General features: G+C 43.6%; 1 protein-coding gene across 2 annotated transcripts in view; it reads right to left on the bottom strand.

The window, feature by feature from the left end:
- The window catches only part of cdh6 (cadherin 6), a 46,481-nt gene that overhangs the window by 12,610 nt on the left and 15,804 nt on the right, over window positions 1-18,067 (bottom strand). For both annotated transcript variants that reach the window (XM_060905604.1, XM_060905605.1), the window contains exons 2-7: window positions 15,101-15,399; window positions 10,255-10,549; window positions 9,500-9,619; window positions 4,833-5,006; window positions 3,516-3,703; window positions 3,101-3,351 (exon numbers count right to left, since the gene is read on the bottom strand). In XM_060905604.1, coding sequence (XP_060761587.1) covers window positions 3,101-3,351; window positions 3,516-3,703; window positions 4,833-5,006; window positions 9,500-9,619; window positions 10,255-10,549; window positions 15,101-15,298 — 1,226 coding nt within the window. In that variant the 5' untranslated portion in view covers window positions 15,299-15,399. The remainder of the gene's footprint in view (window positions 1-3,100; window positions 3,352-3,515; window positions 3,704-4,832; window positions 5,007-9,499; window positions 9,620-10,254; window positions 10,550-15,100; window positions 15,400-18,067) is intronic.

Here is an 18,067-nt window from a genome sequence, read left to right as displayed (position 1 = left end):
TGCTTGCCAAGTTTGACAAATCAGAAGCTGCAATATCATTTTTGCCATAACCAGCACCCCCAGGGGCGAAAGTGCACAAAATTTGGCGTATATGTCAGGTGAGCTATGAAGAGTTTGCGTATGAATTTTGATGACAATTGAGTAAATAGAAGATGAGATATAGATTTTTGAAGAATAAATTTTTTGGTTTTTCCCATGTCAGTAGGTGGCGCTATGCTGTACATGAGCGATAATGAGTTGGAAAAATAAGTGTGTACAACAACAATGTACTATCACAAGGTAGTGGTGTGAAGGAAAAGCATCATGGAATTATTTACCAAAAACCCGTTTTGGAGTAATTGCGTCGGCCAAACACAGCGCCCCCCATGGACGAAAATTCCCAAAATGTGGTATACATGACATGGGAGGTAGTAAGAGGGTGGCCGTGAAGTTTGACCAAATTTGAGGAAAGATTGGATTTTTTGCCCAAAAATAGCGCCCCCAGTGGCGAAAGTGCACAAAATTTGGCGTATATGTCAGGTGAGCTATGAAGAGTGTGCGTATGAAGTTTGATGACAATTGAGTAAATAGAAGATGAGATATAGATTTTTGAAGAATAAATTTTTTGGTTTTTCCCATGTCAGTAGGTGGCGCTATGCTGTACATGAGCGATTATGAGGTGGAAAAATAAGTGTCTACAACAGCAACGTACTATCACAAGGTAGTGGTGTGAAGGGAAAGCATTATGGAAATATTTACCAAAAACCCGTTTTGGAGCAATTGCGTCGGCCAAAAACAGCGCCCCCCATGGACGAAAATTCCCAAAATGTGGTATACATGACATGGGAGGTAGTAAGAGGGTGGCCTTGAAGTTTGACCAAATTTGAGGAAAGATTGGAATTTTTGCCCAAAAATAGCGCCCCCAGTGGCGAAATATCACAGAAATTGGGTAAAATGTCAGAAGCCCAATGAGTGATGTGCGTGTGAAGTATGAGCAGTTTTGAGCAATCAGAAGATTTGTTATGAATTTTGAAGCATGTAAAATTTTGCATCGAAAATTGATTGATGTATAACTTCTGAACGGTTTATCCTACGTGAAACGTATTTAGTAACTTTTGTCAGGCATGTCTGTAGATGATGTGTATCAATTTTGGTGACATTCCTATGAACGGTCTAGGAGGAGTTGCGCCGTCTTCGTGGCCATGCATTTCGCACAAAAGTGAAATTACCTCACTTCCTGTTGGGCGTGGCTAATGCATTGGCATTACATTTTTGTCCGGCTTATTGAGATACATATGTGTACCAAATGGCATGCCACTACTACAAACTACATGGCAACCAGGCACCTTAATGCGGGAGGCCAAAATCACAACGACTTAGGGGGCGCTATAGAGGCCCGGAGCCCCGGCCAAGTTTGGGCTTCTGGTTCTGAGTAGCGGTGGCAATTCTCGGAACTGGTGCCAAATTTCGTGCGTTTTCGCCCATGGCAAGCGCCCCGAAAATGGCCCAACAGCGGAGAAAAATAAAGAAGAAGAAGAAGACGGAAGAAGAAGAAGAAGAAGAAGAAGACGGAAGAAGAAGAATAATAGTGAACTCTTACAAGAACAATAGGGCCTTCGCCCATAGGGCTCGGGCCCTAATAATATTATTGGCTGTGGCGGCACGGTGGTGTAGTGGTTAGCGCTGTCGCCTCACAGCAAGAAGGTCCGGGTTCGAGCCCCGTGGCCGGCGAGGGCCTTTCTGTGTGGAGTTTGCATGTTCTCCCCGTGTCCGCGTGGGTTTCCTCCGGGTGCTCCGGTTTCCCCCACAGTCCAAAGACATGCAGGTTAGGTTAACTGGTGACTCTAAATTGAGCGTAGGTGTGAATGTGAGTGTGAATGGTTGTCTGTGTCTATGTGTCAGCCCTGTGATGACCTGGCGACTTGTCCAGGGTGAACCCCGCCTTTCGCCCGTAGTCAGCTGGGATAGGCTCCAGCTTGCCTGCGACCCTGTAGAACAGGATAAAGCAGCTAGAGATAATGAGATGAGATGAGATATTGGCTGTGTTTTTTCTGTGGTCTATCAGATATATTCCATTCAGCTACTCGTCTTCGACTCGTTCAGTATCATGCTATCTGCATAGAATATATGTGATATACCACTCAACACCAGCCAATATTATTTAAATATGTCTCTCAGATCCGCAATGTATTTCATATGAAAAATGCTTATGCTTATTTCTTTTTATTATATCGACACATTCACAAACAAAACGTACCCAAATTTATCAAAGCAATCCATCGATTTCCTCACGAGTGACATATAGAGATTTATGTCATGGTTTTGGTTCTCCATGTCCCAGATGGAGTTCAGATGAAAAATACGAGTGGTGTATTTCTATAAATATATATACACACACACACACACACACACACACACTCGTACAGTGTCAGTATTTATCACTTTGTCGTTATCAGCTGCAAGACAGCGTGGCTCTGAGCTGAAAATGAACCGCTGTTTGGTTTAGCTGTGTTCAGCAATGGCGTGTTCTTTTGTGCGTTCGACAGCCGCCGTGCATGATGAAGTTGGAAATGTGCAGCTGATGTAGCAACGTATCCAGGGCTAGGCGATACGACACTATACAGTTGTAATATTGATATCGTGATAAGTTATGTCACAATACACTTTGCTGAGATATCGTGATTTCTTTTTATAATAAAAAAAATTTCAAGTTTTTAAATTATTACACACTGATTGGAAGCAGGGGATTTCATGTTCAAATTTTGTACTGAGTCTTTCACTAGTAAAATGTGAACATTTCACAGATTAAAAAAAAATACTTTTTCTCCTTTAAATATTATCTTGTAAGCACTCAGGCTTTTCTAAAAATAAATGCAACACTACAGTTTTGCTGTGTATTTCTGGAAAAGCAAACCTAACTTAACCTAATACATCATGATAAATATCGTCCACCTCTATCAAAAACACAAGCATATCGTAATACAGCCAAATATACAGCGCGGTCAGAAAGAAACAGAAAAAAATGAATCGGCAATAATAGATGGAAATGCGTTTTAACTGTACGGTAAGCTTCTTATTGTACACCGTGACTAAATGTGAAACTGTGGTAGTAAACGCTTACTTGACTGGGCTGCGGCGCGCATCCTGATCCACGGCGCTGACCGACCCGATGACAGTGCCCACAGCCGCGTCCTCTTTCACCTCCATCACGTAACTGGGACGTTCGAACCTTGGAGGCTCGTCCACGTCCTCCACGGTTATCTGCACCGTAGCCAGGTCTTTAGCGTCCACGCTGACGAAGCGTGGGTCCGGGTGTGTGTTGCGCACCTGCACCTGCAGCGAGTACGATTTCTTTTTCTCGTAATCGAGAGGCTGCGGAGAGAAACAAAGAGCCTACATTGTGTAGTCAGTTCAATCAGGACAATGCGCAGGGCTGCTGAGCTGAGGTAAGTCATTATTTCACAGCACGGATCCTTTTAATGAGATGTTAGTCAGGGCTGCACACGCAGCAGGTGGGCAAAAGAAACCAGCTTTACCTTTCTGACACTGAGGATGCCATTCTGGGTGGTTTTGTTCGCTGTTATGGAGAAAACGTCCAGGCCGTCTCCGCCCACCACCGTGAAGTCCATCTCGGCATTAGGCCCGATGTCGGCGTCCAAGGCTTGAACCTGACCCACTACGGCGCCAAGCTTGCTCAGCTCGGGAACGCTGAACTGATACGCACCTTAGAGGAGGAGGTAGATCACATGCCTCAGCTTCTTCTGTACAGTATGTGCTCTTATTTTAGAATGTACAGCCACACTGGGATATCAGAAAAGTTTAATAAAACATGGACAAATCAGTGTTTGTTTATTTTATTTCTGTAGTGCCATTACTTTGTAAAGCGTCCTTGGGTTTACTGACGGAGCACTGACTCCTTACGTCAACACTGATTAAGCATCTCCTTACACCATGAAAACGTCACCGCGTCATATCAAGGATGACAGGTTTTCCTTGATTAAAGAACAGCATTTTTAAAAATAGACTTCGATCTGGGCGGCACGGTGGTGTAGTGGTTAGTGCTGTCGCCTCACAGCGAGAAGGTCCGGGTTCGAGCCCCGGGGCCGGCGAGGGCCTTTCTGTGTGGAGTTTGCATGTTCTCCCCGTGTCCGCGTGGGTTTCCTCCGGGTGCTCCGGTTTCCCCCACAGTCCAAAGACATGCAGGTTAGGTTAACTGGTGACTCTAAATTGAGCGTAGGTGTGAATGTGAGTGTGAATGGTTGTCTGTGTCTATGTGTCAGCCCTGTGATGACCTGGCGACTTGTCCAGGGTGAACCCCGCCTTTCGCCCGTAGTCAGCTGGGATAGGCTCCAGCTTGCCTGCGACCCTGTAGAACAGGATAAAGCGGCTACAGATAATGAGATGAGATGAGACTTCGATCTGCCTGTGAATGAGTCGTTACTATAGAAACGATAATGTATTCCAATGACGGGATTTATACAGTATGGCTGTCAGAGCCATGCTGTGAGAGAAACAAACGAATTTAGGAATCCTCAAAAGTCTGTATTAGTGCGCTGAACTGGGTACCGATTTGTCCATACAACACGTGTTACTACAGTATGTGCTAGCTATAACTTTTCAGCCTTGTTAGATTTGTACTTCTCCTCTTCCGGTGATAAATTTATGATTTGTCCACCCCTGATAGGGCTGTTTGATTTGTATTACTTTGCTGAAGCACGCTGATGAGTTATTCTCCGTCATCCAGTGCACACAGACCAAAAATTCATGAGCCAAATCCTGAGCAAACAGCAGTGAGCGGTGTGTTGAGAGTTTCATCTTCACAGTGTGTGTTGTAGTGCGTGCAGCAGCCTTACTCTGTGCAAACTGAGGAGGATTGTCGTTCACATCAGTCAGCGTGATGTTGACTGTAGTGGAGCCTGTTAAGCCGCCTCTCTGGCCTGCCATGTCCTTGGCTTCGATCACTACCTGGTAATGCTCCCTCTGCTCTCTGTCCATGTCCGAGGGCCCTAAAGCTGTCCGGATTATGCCTGAAGGAAACACAGGTCAGTGTGGGTGGTTGTTTTTTTGTTTTTTTTCTTCCCTCAGAAAGAGAAAGAGAAATGCACTTTCCTTCAGTTTTCTATAAAAGCTCCAGAACATACTGATCATCACTATGTGCTATGGAGACGGTTTAAAGTTGCGTTTGCTCTGCCACTCGATGATGATTGTGGAACTATGAGACTCTGGGGAAAGAGCTAAAGACCGTAGTTGTGATGGAAACCTGGTTAAAAGCCTTGATGTGTTGGAGCAGCGCAGAGCTCGTTGCATGCATGCTGACCCTTATGTTGCCTTGGAGATTGGAATTGGCAACAGCAGCCTCTAGTGGGATGCAGCTGCAGGTAGTGAATTATCAGGGCTGAAGGATAAAGGCGGGGGCTGTGGCGTTGCTTTCTGCAGCCACGCCAAGCAGACTGAGTAGCAAAGTATTCCAAATCTTATAGTGCGTATAAACCTCGACATCAAACATAAGGTTGGAATCTGTGACTTCTAAACGAAAATCAGCTTGAATTGAAAGATATGTAAAAAGAGCTCGTGTCTCGTGTCTAGGTATTTCCCTGGGGCAATAAACTCAAGGATATAACCCCAGTTACCAGATACAGTGATATCATGAAATATCGAATCGTATCGCATCATCACAGACACTGCGGTATCGTCAAATATCAAATCGTATCGCATTATCACAGACACTGTGGAATCGTCAAATATCGAATCGTATCGCATTATCACAGACACTGCAGTATCGTCAAATATCCAATCGTATCGCATCATCACAGACACTGCGGTATCGTCAAATATCAAATCGTATCGCAATATCACAGACACTGCGGTATTGTCAAATATCAAATCGTATCGCATTATCACAGACACTGCGGTATCGTCAAATATCAAATCGTATCGCATTATCACAGACACTGCGGTATCGTCAAATATCAAATCGTATCGCATTATCACAGACACTGTGGAATCATCAAATATCGAATCGTATCGCATTATCACAGACACTGCAGTATCGTCAAATATCCAATCGTATCGCATCATCACAGACACTGCGGTATCGTCAAATATCAAATCGTATCGCATTATCACAGACACTGTGGTATCGTCAAATATCAAATCGTATCGCATCATCACAGACACTGCAGTATCGTCAAATGTCAAATCGTATCGCATCATCACAGACACTGCGGTATCGTCAAATATCAAATTTATCACAGATACTGCGGTATCGTCAAGTATATCGTATCGCATTATCACAGACACTGCGGGATCATCAAATATCATATCGTATCGCATTATCACAGACACTGCAGTATCATCAAATATCGAATCGTATCGCATCATCACAGACACTGCGGGATCATCAAATATCATATTGTATCGCATCATCACAGACACTGCGGTATTGTCAAATATCAAATCGTATTGCATTATGACAGACACTGCGGTATTGTCAAATATCAAATCGTATCGCATTATCACAGACACTGCGGTATCGTCAAATATCAAATCGTATCGCATTATCACAGACACTGCGGTATCGTCAAATATCAAATCGTATCGCATTATCACAGACACTACGGTATCATCAAATATCCAATCGTATCGCATCATCACAGACACTGCGGTATCATCAAATATCAAATCGTATCGCATCATCACAGACACTGCGGTATCGTCAAATATCAAATCGTATCGCATCATCACAGACACTGCGGTATCATCAAATATCAAATCGTATCGCATTATCACAGACACTGCGGGATCATCAAATATCAAATCGTATCGTATCATCACAGACACTGCGGTATCATCAAATATCGAATCGTATCGCATCATCACAGACACTGCGGGATCATCAAATATCATATTGTATCGCATCATCACAGACACTGCGGTATTGTCAAATATCAAATCGTATCGCATTATCACAGACACTGCGGTATTGTCAAATATCAAATCGTATCGCATTATCACAGACACTGCGGTATCATCAAATATCAAATCGTATCGCATCATCACAGACACTGCGGTATCATCAAATATCAAATCGTATCGCATCATCACAGACACTGCGGTATCGTCAAATATCAAATCGTATCGCATTATCACAGACACTGCGGTATCGTCAAATATCAAATCGTATCGCATTATCACAGACACTGCGGTATCATCAAATATCAAATCGTATCGCATCATCACAGACACTGCGGTATCGTCAAATATCAAATCGTATCGCATCATCACAGACACTGCGGTATCGTCAAATATCAAATCGTATCGCATTATCACAGACACTGCGGTATTGTCAAATATCAAATCGTATCACATTATCACAGACACTGCGGTATCGTCAAATATCAAATCGTATTGCATTATCACAGACACTGCGGTATTGTCAAATATCAAATCGTATCGCATCATCACAGACACTGCGGTATTGTCAAATATCAAATCATATCGCATTATCACAGACACTGCGGTATCGTCAAATATCAAATCGTATCGCATTATCACAGACACTGCGGTATTGTCAAATATCAAATCGTATCGCATTATCACAGACACTGCGGTATCGTCAAATATCAAATCGTATCGCATTATCACAGACACTGCGGTATTGTCAAATATCAAATCGTATCGCATCATCACAGACACTGCGGTATCATCAAATATCAAATCGTATCGCATTATCACAGACACTGCGGTATCGTCAAATATCAAATCGTATCACATTATCACAGACACTGCGATATTGTCAAATATCAAATCGTATCGCATTATCACAGACACTGCGGTATCGTCAAATATCAAATCGTATCGCATTATCACAAACACTGCGGTATCGTCAAATGTCAAATCGTATCGCATCATCACAGACACTGCGGTATCGTCAAATATCAAATCGTATCGCATTATCACAGACACTGCGGTATCGTCAAATATCAAATCGTATCGCATTATCACAGACACTGCGGTATCGTCAAATATCAAATCGTATCGCATCATCACAGACACTGCGGTATCGTCAAATGTCAAATCGTATCGCATTATCACAGACACTGCGGTATCGTCAAATATCAAATCGTATCGCATCATCACAGACACTGCGGTATCGTCAAATATCAAATCGTATCGCATCATCACAGACACTGCGGTATCGTCAAATATCAAATCGTATCGCATTATCACAGACACTGCGGCACCAACAAACATCATATCGTATCGCATCATCACAGACACTGCGGTATCATCAAATATCGAATCGTATCGCATTATCACAGACACTGCCATATCGTCAAATATCAAATCGTATCGCATCATCACAGACACTGCGGTATCATCAAATATCAAATCGTATTGCATCATCACAGACACTGCGGTATCATCAAATATCAAATTGTATCGCATCACCACAGACACTGCGGTATCATCAAATATCAAATTGTATCGCATCATCACAGACACTGCGGTATCGTCAAATATCAAATCGTATTGCATTATGACAGACACTGCGGTATCATCAAATATCAAATTGTATCGCATCATCACAGACACTGCGGTATCGTCAAATATCAAATCGTATCGCATCATCACAGACACTGCGGTATCGTCAAATATCAAATCGTATCGCATTATCACAGACACTGCGGTATCGTCAAATATCAAATCGTATCACATTATCACAGACACTGCGGTATCATCAAATATCAAATCGTATCGCATCATCACAGACACTGCAGTATCGTCAAATATCGAATCGTATCGTTGCAGATTCAGTGCTTTTGTCTAATATTGAATCTCTGCCTCAAGAATTGAAATCATATTTCATGCCGAAGCCTTAAATCCACACCCCTCTTATTCGTCTCCCAAACAGATATTTTACACTGATATAAGTGTAACATTGTTGTTACCTAAAATAAGTTTCAAAATGACACTCCAGCTCTAAGAAAATGCTAGAAAACAAAGAATGTGTCATCATCGCAAATGTTCATAAAACTGTCACAGATGGCTGTTGGAGCAGTTCGTCTCTAACATCTCATGAAAAAAGGAGCACTCCAAATCCAGGACCTCTTGTGCGTGTTTTTTTCTCAGAACAGCATGATTAACCTTGTGTCCTGATGAACATATCCCCTTTCTGACTTATACGCATATCGCTGTCTGTGTCACATCTGGGCTCGCCCGTATCACTGTTAAGCTGGACGCTAATCTGCTGCATGAGCTTTTTGTGTTTCTGTTTAAACAAAGACCTCCGCTGGAGACGGTCCAGGGTGCACATTAAAATGATTAAAACGCTTTGAGTTTTTTTGACTAAAGTGCTCGAGTGGGAGGGCCATAATGCAAACCTTTCACATTACTGAAGTACTCTTGCTCTACCTTTATTTAAAATTTATTTTAATCTCTTTTGCTGTGCAACATAATGTATTTCTCTCTCTGTGCGTCAGATTATGATGAACACACCATGCCGGTTAGACCGTCTCACCTGTGTTTGACTCGACGGAGAAGTACGGGTGACCATGGCTGATGCTGTAGACTAGTTTTGCGCTCATGCCGAACATCTCGTCGTCTGCGTCATGGGCCTTCACCTGAATAACCGAAGTTCCTTAGAAAACAAACCAAAACAAAAAATCAGTTCAGTGATTAGAGTAATCATTGACTTCTACAGTAACAGCTGGAATAATCATTTACCTCAGGGGTGTTTTACGACGGTAAGGTCTGGAAAAGCGACTAACGTGACCGAACAGATACCTTTTAATGCTTGACCATTAATAATTAGATTCCGGTTATGAATCAGACTATGAATAACATGCATTTATATGAAGCAGTGCATTGTTTTATTTATTAAGACGAATCCAAGAATCACAGGCAAAGTTTGTGGCATGTGTTGAATAAATATCTTTAGTGGTTATACATATTTATTTCTTTTGACTAGAGCCATGAGCTCTGAAAAGATGAGATACATCTATCTTAAATTTGATGCATGGAAAATAAACACATATTTCTTTGTTCAACTTTTAAAAACAAACAAACCAACCAACAAACCATGTGGTCGGTATGCACATGAGACAGAGAGGGTAAAGAAAACGGCTGTTTAGAGAGTCTCTAGCTAGCTAATTTGTATAAATTTGATTAGCTAGTTTAAATAAATGCATATAATTGAAAATAAATAAATAAATAAATAAATAAATAAATAAATAAGGACCCCGGATTGAAACCAAAGTTTTTAAAAAAGCATACCGACGTATGACCTCTCCGGGATGCTAGCCGTGTAAACCTCCTTCTCAAACTTGGGCTCGTTGTCGTTGATGTCGTGGAGTTTGACGATGAACTCGGTCTCAGGTTCTAAGGGCAGGCCGTTCTTCTTGTTGACAGCCTGAGCTCGGAGCATGTAGGACGGCTTCTCTTCTCGGTCCAGGCGTCGTGTGGCATGCAGATCGCCCGAGTTTGCGTCTATCACGAAGATGGTCCCGGCACCTTCGCCCGTCAGGACATACATCACCGTGCCGTCTCCTCGATCCATATCGGAGTGCAGCTGTGGATGGAATATCGCTCGAGTCATACATCAGCAACCTCTCGATCTGTCTTTGAGTTGATAACGCTCAAAGTATGCTTTCTGTTTTGTTTTTTTTTAACAGGGAAAAGAATAATAATCTCTCTCTCTCTCTCTCTCTGTCGCTGCAGGTACTGTCGAGCCAATATGTGCAGATGAGCTCTTGTGAAATTGAGTTCTGATTGCTTATCATATGAAAGTAAGAAACATCAAATGTGCAATCAAGGTGAATACATATTCATTAGGAAGAGAGCCAGTCGCACCTGCTGTCTCTATGAGGCACGGCCCTTTTTGCTCTGCGTTTCTTGAGTGCAAATTTGAACGTCGCCATCCTGCCATCCCGCCATCCTTCACGTCCAATGTTTGAATCTCGTTTTGCAATTCCAGTCACTGGTTCGCTTTCAGTGAAGCGTTGAGTGGGAAATGTTTTGTTACATTTTAATGCTAAAGGAGTGGATTTATGGATCTGATTTGATTTAAAAAACGAATTCTGATGAAGGAAAAGAGGATTACTTTCACAGTAATTTGAGTGGGCTGAAGTGAATCATTGTTTTGGAGATATGATTAAATTAAATCACACCTGTTCTTTGAATGTGAAAATCAGAGCGTTTTGATGAGGCCAAGTTAAAAAAAAAACAGATATGTATTCAAACAAAATGACTCTTCAATGCCTTGCATTCCTCCAGAGACTTTATTGGAAGTCATCCTCCGTTACTCTCATTCTTCATGCCACAGACGGAAACGTTTTGAGAGGCAAAAAAGTTTTTTTTCTCCAGTGTCACAGATCGAAAGAAAGAAAGAAAGAAAGCACAACTTTATTCATCACACACTTGTGAAATTTTCTCTCTGCGTTTAACCCATCTGAAGCAGCGAACACACACACATGCACACACACATACCCAGACCAGTGGGCAGCCATGCTAACAGCGCCTGAGGAGCAGCTGGGGGTTCAGTGCCTCGCTCAAGGGCACCTCAGCCCAAGGCCGTCCCATATTAACCTAACTGCATGTCTTTGGACTGTGGGGGAAACCGAAGCACCCGGAGGAAACCCACGCAGACATGGCGAGAACATGCAAACTCCAAACAGAAAGGCCCTCGCCAGCCACTGGGCTCGAACCCAGAACCTTCTTGCTGTGAGGTGACCGTGCTAACCACTACACCACCGTGCCACCATCGAGCGGCGTTCATGAGTGTATAAATCCATAACCCCACCCAGAAATCCTCTCAGGATCCCTTTTACATTCTGCTCATGACAGACATGGAGGTGGTGTAAATTCAGCGCCCCAGCAACCCGACACGAACAGCCCACTGCGCGATGACTCCTTTCAAAGTGTCAGAACGCTGAGGCTTTTCTTTCTTTTTATTATCATATATTCTAATCTTTGATCCTCTGTCAAGGCCCTTCTGCTTGTGATGGTGGGCAGCACTGAAGACTCGAGCTTTCGCCCTTTTCCTCATCTTCGACCTGGCAAGGGCTGTGCTCGAGAAACACCACTACCACCTAGCCCACGCTTTTCATCTTCTCCAGCACTGGTTATTAAAAGATGGTAGCTTAGAGATAGAGGATTAAGAAAGATGATGAAACTTTTCTCTGGACTGTCTGAGTCCTATCCTGCTTCCACATGACTCGTCTCCTGTACAGAAGCGAGCCCGCTTTCATGCAATGGACAATACGGTACTGACATGGAAAAATAAAAACAGAAGACCTGCCTCTGGTACTGATATCCTCGCGCTTTACGGCGTGTTATATCTACAACAAGTTCTTTAAATTGGAAAAAAAAAATCTATACCTACTAGGGGTGTGCAAAAATATCGATGTGGCGATATATCGCGATACTTTGTCTTCCGATTCAATATCGATACTCAAAATTTGAATATTGATATTTTTTCAAATAATAAATCATGTTTCAGACGGGTTGTAAATCCAGTACGACTTCCGCACCTCCGCTCTGCGAGGTGTCGCTGTGCCGCTCCCTCACTGCAAGGCACTCTTCATCTTCTCTTTTTTCCCCGGCGGTTGCAGTGAGGAAAAAAAAACAAGCAAGCATGGCTGTTAATGTAAACCTAGAGACGCCGCCGAACTTTAAGGCAGATGTTTGGAGGCACTTTGGATTCCAAAGGAAAGGAGAAAAAACAGTGAGCCGGACAAAGAGTACGCACTCTGCAAAACTTGTTTCGCTCCAATTAGATATTCAGGTAACACAACAAACTTGCGAACTTACTTAGCATGACACCACCCCGACATATTAGCTCAGCCGGAGCCGCTGAAACCCGTACACTGGACAGCGCCAAAGTCCTCCCGTCTACTTCAGTGATGTGTGACTTACTATAACTGTGAACTTAATTTTGTCATTTAAGGCCAAAGGCAAGAAGCTGCACTTTATGTTGCATTTTCAATTTTAGTGTGTGTGAGACACTGCATTTTATTTTGAGTATTTACTCTAAGTTCAGAAGAAACATGATTCACTGAGGTTTCAGTTCAGTTTCAGTGTGTGGACACTGACCCGCACTGCACTTTGTTTCATAATTGTGCTCAGGGAGACTAAGATGCCCACTGCACTTTTCAATGTGTTTCAGACAGTGTGTTGTTCCTGCAAAATAAGCACAAGTTAAATGTTCTCCGGTATATGTTCTCAAGTTTACAAAGAACAAATTGATATTAGTGTTAGCACTGAAATGTATGTGCAGTCTGCAGTGCAAGTTTTAAGTTTTCATAAAACAATTTGATTCTGCTTGTTAAGCAGCACTGATGTGTCCATGCTTACAGAAAAGTTGAGAATACTAGCACAGAAATGGGAATTTTCTGTATGTTGTAGTGAAGCAACTCTTGGTTTTGCCAGCAGTGGAATAGAGACAAATATATGTCTGGCAAGAGTGTGTAGTTATGTATGTGAAATGTAATTTTACAGTGGTCAATAAATTCTGATTTTCTTCAGTGACACAGATATCGTGATGTGGTTGAAATTTCTTGCAATATATCGATTATCGCAGAATCGCTGTACCGTGATATTATCGTTATCGTGGGCAAAATATCGCCATAGTATCGTATCGTGAGGTATCTGGTGATACCCAGCCCTAATACCTACATGTACATGTTTTTTTTCAAGGAGTGAGAAAACAAATTTGATTCTGGGATGCACCTCTGAACGATTCTTCTTCCTGCACACATGTCCAGGTCTGTTTTTAAAGAGTTCAAACAGAAAGTAAAGCAAGTCATAAAAATGGATCTTCATCTTGGTCGGTGTCATGGATGGTGGAATATTAAGGCGTAGGTTACGATGTGAGCTCTGTTACTAGCAAAGCCAGCTCGCAGATTTGAAGATGGACAGACTCAGACTATTAGTCCATGGCATAACATGTTACACCTTTTCATATTTCAGGAATCGCAATTCATGTTCCCATTTAAACCTCGAGTAACAGTTGTCTTCTGCGGTTCTTGTTCTGTGGAGAACCTTCAAGAACCTGCAAACTGCAAAACCTCTTACAACGGTCATTTTTGTTAGGACAGCTCTGGGATTTTCTACATTCTGTAATGCCGCTTTTCCACTACAAACGCGGCTGAGTCGGGCTGAGCCGTGCCGTGCTGAGTCGGGCTGAGTGGGGCTGTTGGAGTTGCATTTCGACTACAACCGCGCTGAACCGTGCTGGCTGGAAGTGGGTGGACACATTGGGTGGAGTTAGCGAAAGTGGGTGGACGTCAGGTGATGTCGTTAAGCAGCGCAAACAGTGACATCAGTGAGCTTTTAAGCGGTAGTCTCACGACCCGGATAGTAAACAATAAACATGGAGGACATGGAGTCGTTAGTGTTGCTGGTCTTGGTGCTGTGGCTTGTTGTCACCAACAACGCCAACAGATACTGGCAAGAGCGTATAGATGAGGCGAGGCGCATAAGGCTTCATAATTCTCGTAATTCTCCTTCTTCCGGGTTTGCGGTGTTTACAGATCCCAGCGTGCTCGCGGGGTGTGTGTGGGCATGTGAGGACACTCCTCCTCACCAATCAGTGCACAGGGGAGTGTCTGCTCACGCCCCCAGCCTCACTCGGCACGGTTTGGCTCACTTCAGCCCCACTCCAAAACCGTGCGAGTTTTAGGGGCTAAGCAGGGCTGAAGCGAGCTGAGTCGTGCTGTTTTTTGGTAGTCGAAACGCGAGCCGTGTCGGGCTGAAGTGAGCTGAAAAAGGGTAGTGGAAAAGGGCCATAGGTTTATTCTGAAAGCGTGTTGTATTGCTCATATATACTGTATGTGTATTGCTGCAGCTTTAGTCATGAGCGTATATAGTGAATGAGAAGACATTAACTGTGATTTGAGGGATTAAAAAGATTTGCACATGTGGAACCAGTGATTTGTCTGACTGTAAAATCAACCAAAATATCAATGATAAAAAAAAGAGAACAGAGGAGCAGTTTTGATAGAATTTGAACGGGGTGTAATTACTGCTTGTGGTTTTACAGGCTTGTTAATATTCAAATGAATTCGAGGACAAACTTTAAAGCTATCCTGAGTGTATAATTGGTGTAAAAATGCTTCCCTACCTTGCCGATGTACTGATTATCAGTGCCGGTGTACTCCTCCTGCAGAAAGAACTGCTTCCACATCCATCCTCTTTTGGAGCGCTTCAGAGTCTCCATGTTCCTCTCTTGGCGTGATACTTCCTTTCCTCTTAAAAGCGTCATAGCGTACGCACTGTGGGCAGCCCACGCCCATAACAGGAACGCCGTCAAAGTCCTCATGTTGTCTTCTTTGGTCCTATCTGCCCAGGTTAAAGCTCTGTAGAGTGGAGATTGATGCCACCCTCATAGTCCTGTGTACTGGCTCAAAGGGGCAGGGTCACCTATTTAAAAAAAAACAAAAACAAAACACCATTTAATTGGGAGGAGGAAACTTCTAAGACTTTCATTAGAAGAACTGACCCGAGCCTCATGCCAACCTTACAACTGTCCCTTAATTAGAAGGCGCCGCTCAAGGAAGTATGACGGCCATGCTGCGGGGCGACTGAGCGAATCTGGCGCTGATATCTATATAATTGGTGTCCCGCGGTTTAGAGAGCGTTAAGCGGAAACCAGAGGCTGAGTTCTACAGGAATCGTTTAGTACAGGAGTGATAAAACTCACATGAGCTCGCTTCCTCTCTCTACAGATGACCATTAGCCTCTGACTCTGAAAGTACTGCAAAACAAGTAATCGGCTCGAGCAAATCTATTATCAATTAATCAACAGGAGTCCACTCTAAATGCTTCGATTTAAAGACCAAAACACTGATGCTACAACTGATTTATGTGGAACAAAAAAAAACAAAAACCCAACCACCCTCATTTGGCCAGAGAAGTGTTTAGGGGCAATGTGTGGGCAGTTCGATCAGCAGGAATGAGAAGAATTAACACCGTCTCACTGCACTGACCTCTTGGAGGTCAGAGATAAAAGCGTTCTGCTAGCACATAATAATTCGTATTTCTACATCAATCTTAAAAGGAGGCTGGCACATGACTTTTTCCCCCACTCTTTTCTTTTCATGCTTTATAGAGTAGATTGCAAATGTGATTGGGGACAGGAGGCGACACAGCCGTTCTCGCCGTGAAGTGCATTTATGCGTCTCCGAGGTTTTGATTTACAATAGCGGTGCTGACATTTGCATGCGTTCATCCGTCGGTATGAAACGATGGAAGGTCAATGGTAGATGTAGCGATGGTTAAAGGGCCAGTGATTCAGATGAAAGTGTGTCGTTTGCTGGATTCGTTCATATATCTGAACACACACACACAGAGCTTTTTGGCTTTTCATTCTGCTTTTCATTCCGTTATGACTGGCTTTAATTGAACGAGCTAACAATAGATGCTGGGTCGTATTGATTTGCTGTCAGACTCGATGTGTGTGCGGCTCGGTGTGTGTGGGCATAAAAAAGAAAGACAAAAGAGACATGGTCTTACAATTGTACTTCATGTAAGTTATAGAGATCCAAACTCGAGAGTCAGAGTGCCTTTTAGTCAAACTCAGGGAGCCATTTTGCACAGCCCTGTGACCTGCTAAATCCCCTGATGCTTGGCTGGATCCGGAGCGCTTTTGTGCCAGTCGCGAAATGTCCGCTCTACTTCGTTTATGATTCCAACCTGCTGCGAGAGAGCGTGCACGAGAGAGAGAGTGAGAGAGAGACGTGGGTAGAGGAGTGTAGAAGCTCCCCTGCTGTCTATAAACACGATCGCACGCTCCATAAAACTCGACGTGTCACCTGGCCTTCATGTCAACTCTGGGGCTCGTACGTATGCAAATATGTCACGATGTTTATTTCTATGTTTGAGACACTGTATGGGTTTGACATTAGTAGTGGATTAGCACTTATACAGGCTTTTTTGTCACTAATCAACACTGCTTTTGTAGTTTGTGTTTTATGTTTATGCACAGCGTCCTCGCAGCCTAATTAGCAAACGTGGCGTATCGCACCAATCTTACACTTTTGTATTCAGGCTACTTAGCATTACATCTAACCTTGAGCCATCAGCAGTTGCTGGGTTTTTTTCCTCTAATTTTTTTCTTGTTTTTATTCCTTCTCAAAGACACAGTCCCCTTCAAGTCTCTTGGGAAAGGCAGAGACTGGTGAGGTGGTGGTAACGACTGACAGGCGGAGGGGGATGGGGGGGGGGGGAAGTGTGTGAGAATCAACGGCACCTGTGGAGGATGCAGTGAGCTGGCGGGACGTGGTGTGTGTGTGTGTGTGTGTGTGTACGAGGCGGGGGCTCTAAGTGTAGCCGCTGCTGCTAGCTCTGGCACACAGCGGACAGTCGCAGCCCTCCTGATGAGTCCCGCAGGGGCAATTAGGAGCAAGAGAAGAAGAGTGTCAGCCACGGGCAGTGACAGATAACAAGTCCTGCTGCAGCACAGCCCGCCAAACACACACACACACACTGTCTCCTACTTCTCCCATATGATGAACAAGGTAGCTAGAAACATCCAACCTCCTCCAGGCTCTGAAATAGAGCAGTTGTGTCTTGCGTGCCTAAATAAATGTTTGATTGTCCTGACTCATCGGCGCTCGATTAGGAGATCGGTGAACGAAAAAAGTGAGCTGCACGAAATATAAGGAGACACATGCCATCTCGGATTGTTGCCCTCTCACGGTGAAGAGTGAAGGCAAAACGGAGATCAGGTGAAGGGAAATTGAGTGTGGGTGGCACACTCGAACACATCAGAGCTGATCCTGTTTCCATTCAGTGGACTAGCAAACCCAAGCAGCCAGTCCATGTCATTCCCCCGGGGGGTGCAGAGAGTAATCGATACTCATCGACCTGTCCGTCGTCTGTTTGGGGGTGTTCGGGTGGCGAGGGGGCTGAAGGGGCTGTCTAGACTTCTTGGGTTTTAGGATGCTATGCTATCACTGCTCCTGGAGAATGATGATTGATTTGCTCATCTCGGTCCTAATTTTTTCCATGTCGGTCCCGCTGTCCATTTTCCTCGGCTATTTATTCTTATCTATGACTGTATCCAATTACAGCCCTGAAAAAGAACAAG

This window comes from Neoarius graeffei, chromosome 23, assembly GCF_027579695.1.
Source record: "Neoarius graeffei isolate fNeoGra1 chromosome 23, fNeoGra1.pri, whole genome shotgun sequence".
Lineage (NCBI taxonomy): Eukaryota > Metazoa > Chordata > Actinopteri > Siluriformes > Ariidae > Neoarius > Neoarius graeffei.
Note: the sequence above shows the minus strand (reverse complement) of the source record. Positions and strands in the feature narration are given on the sequence as shown.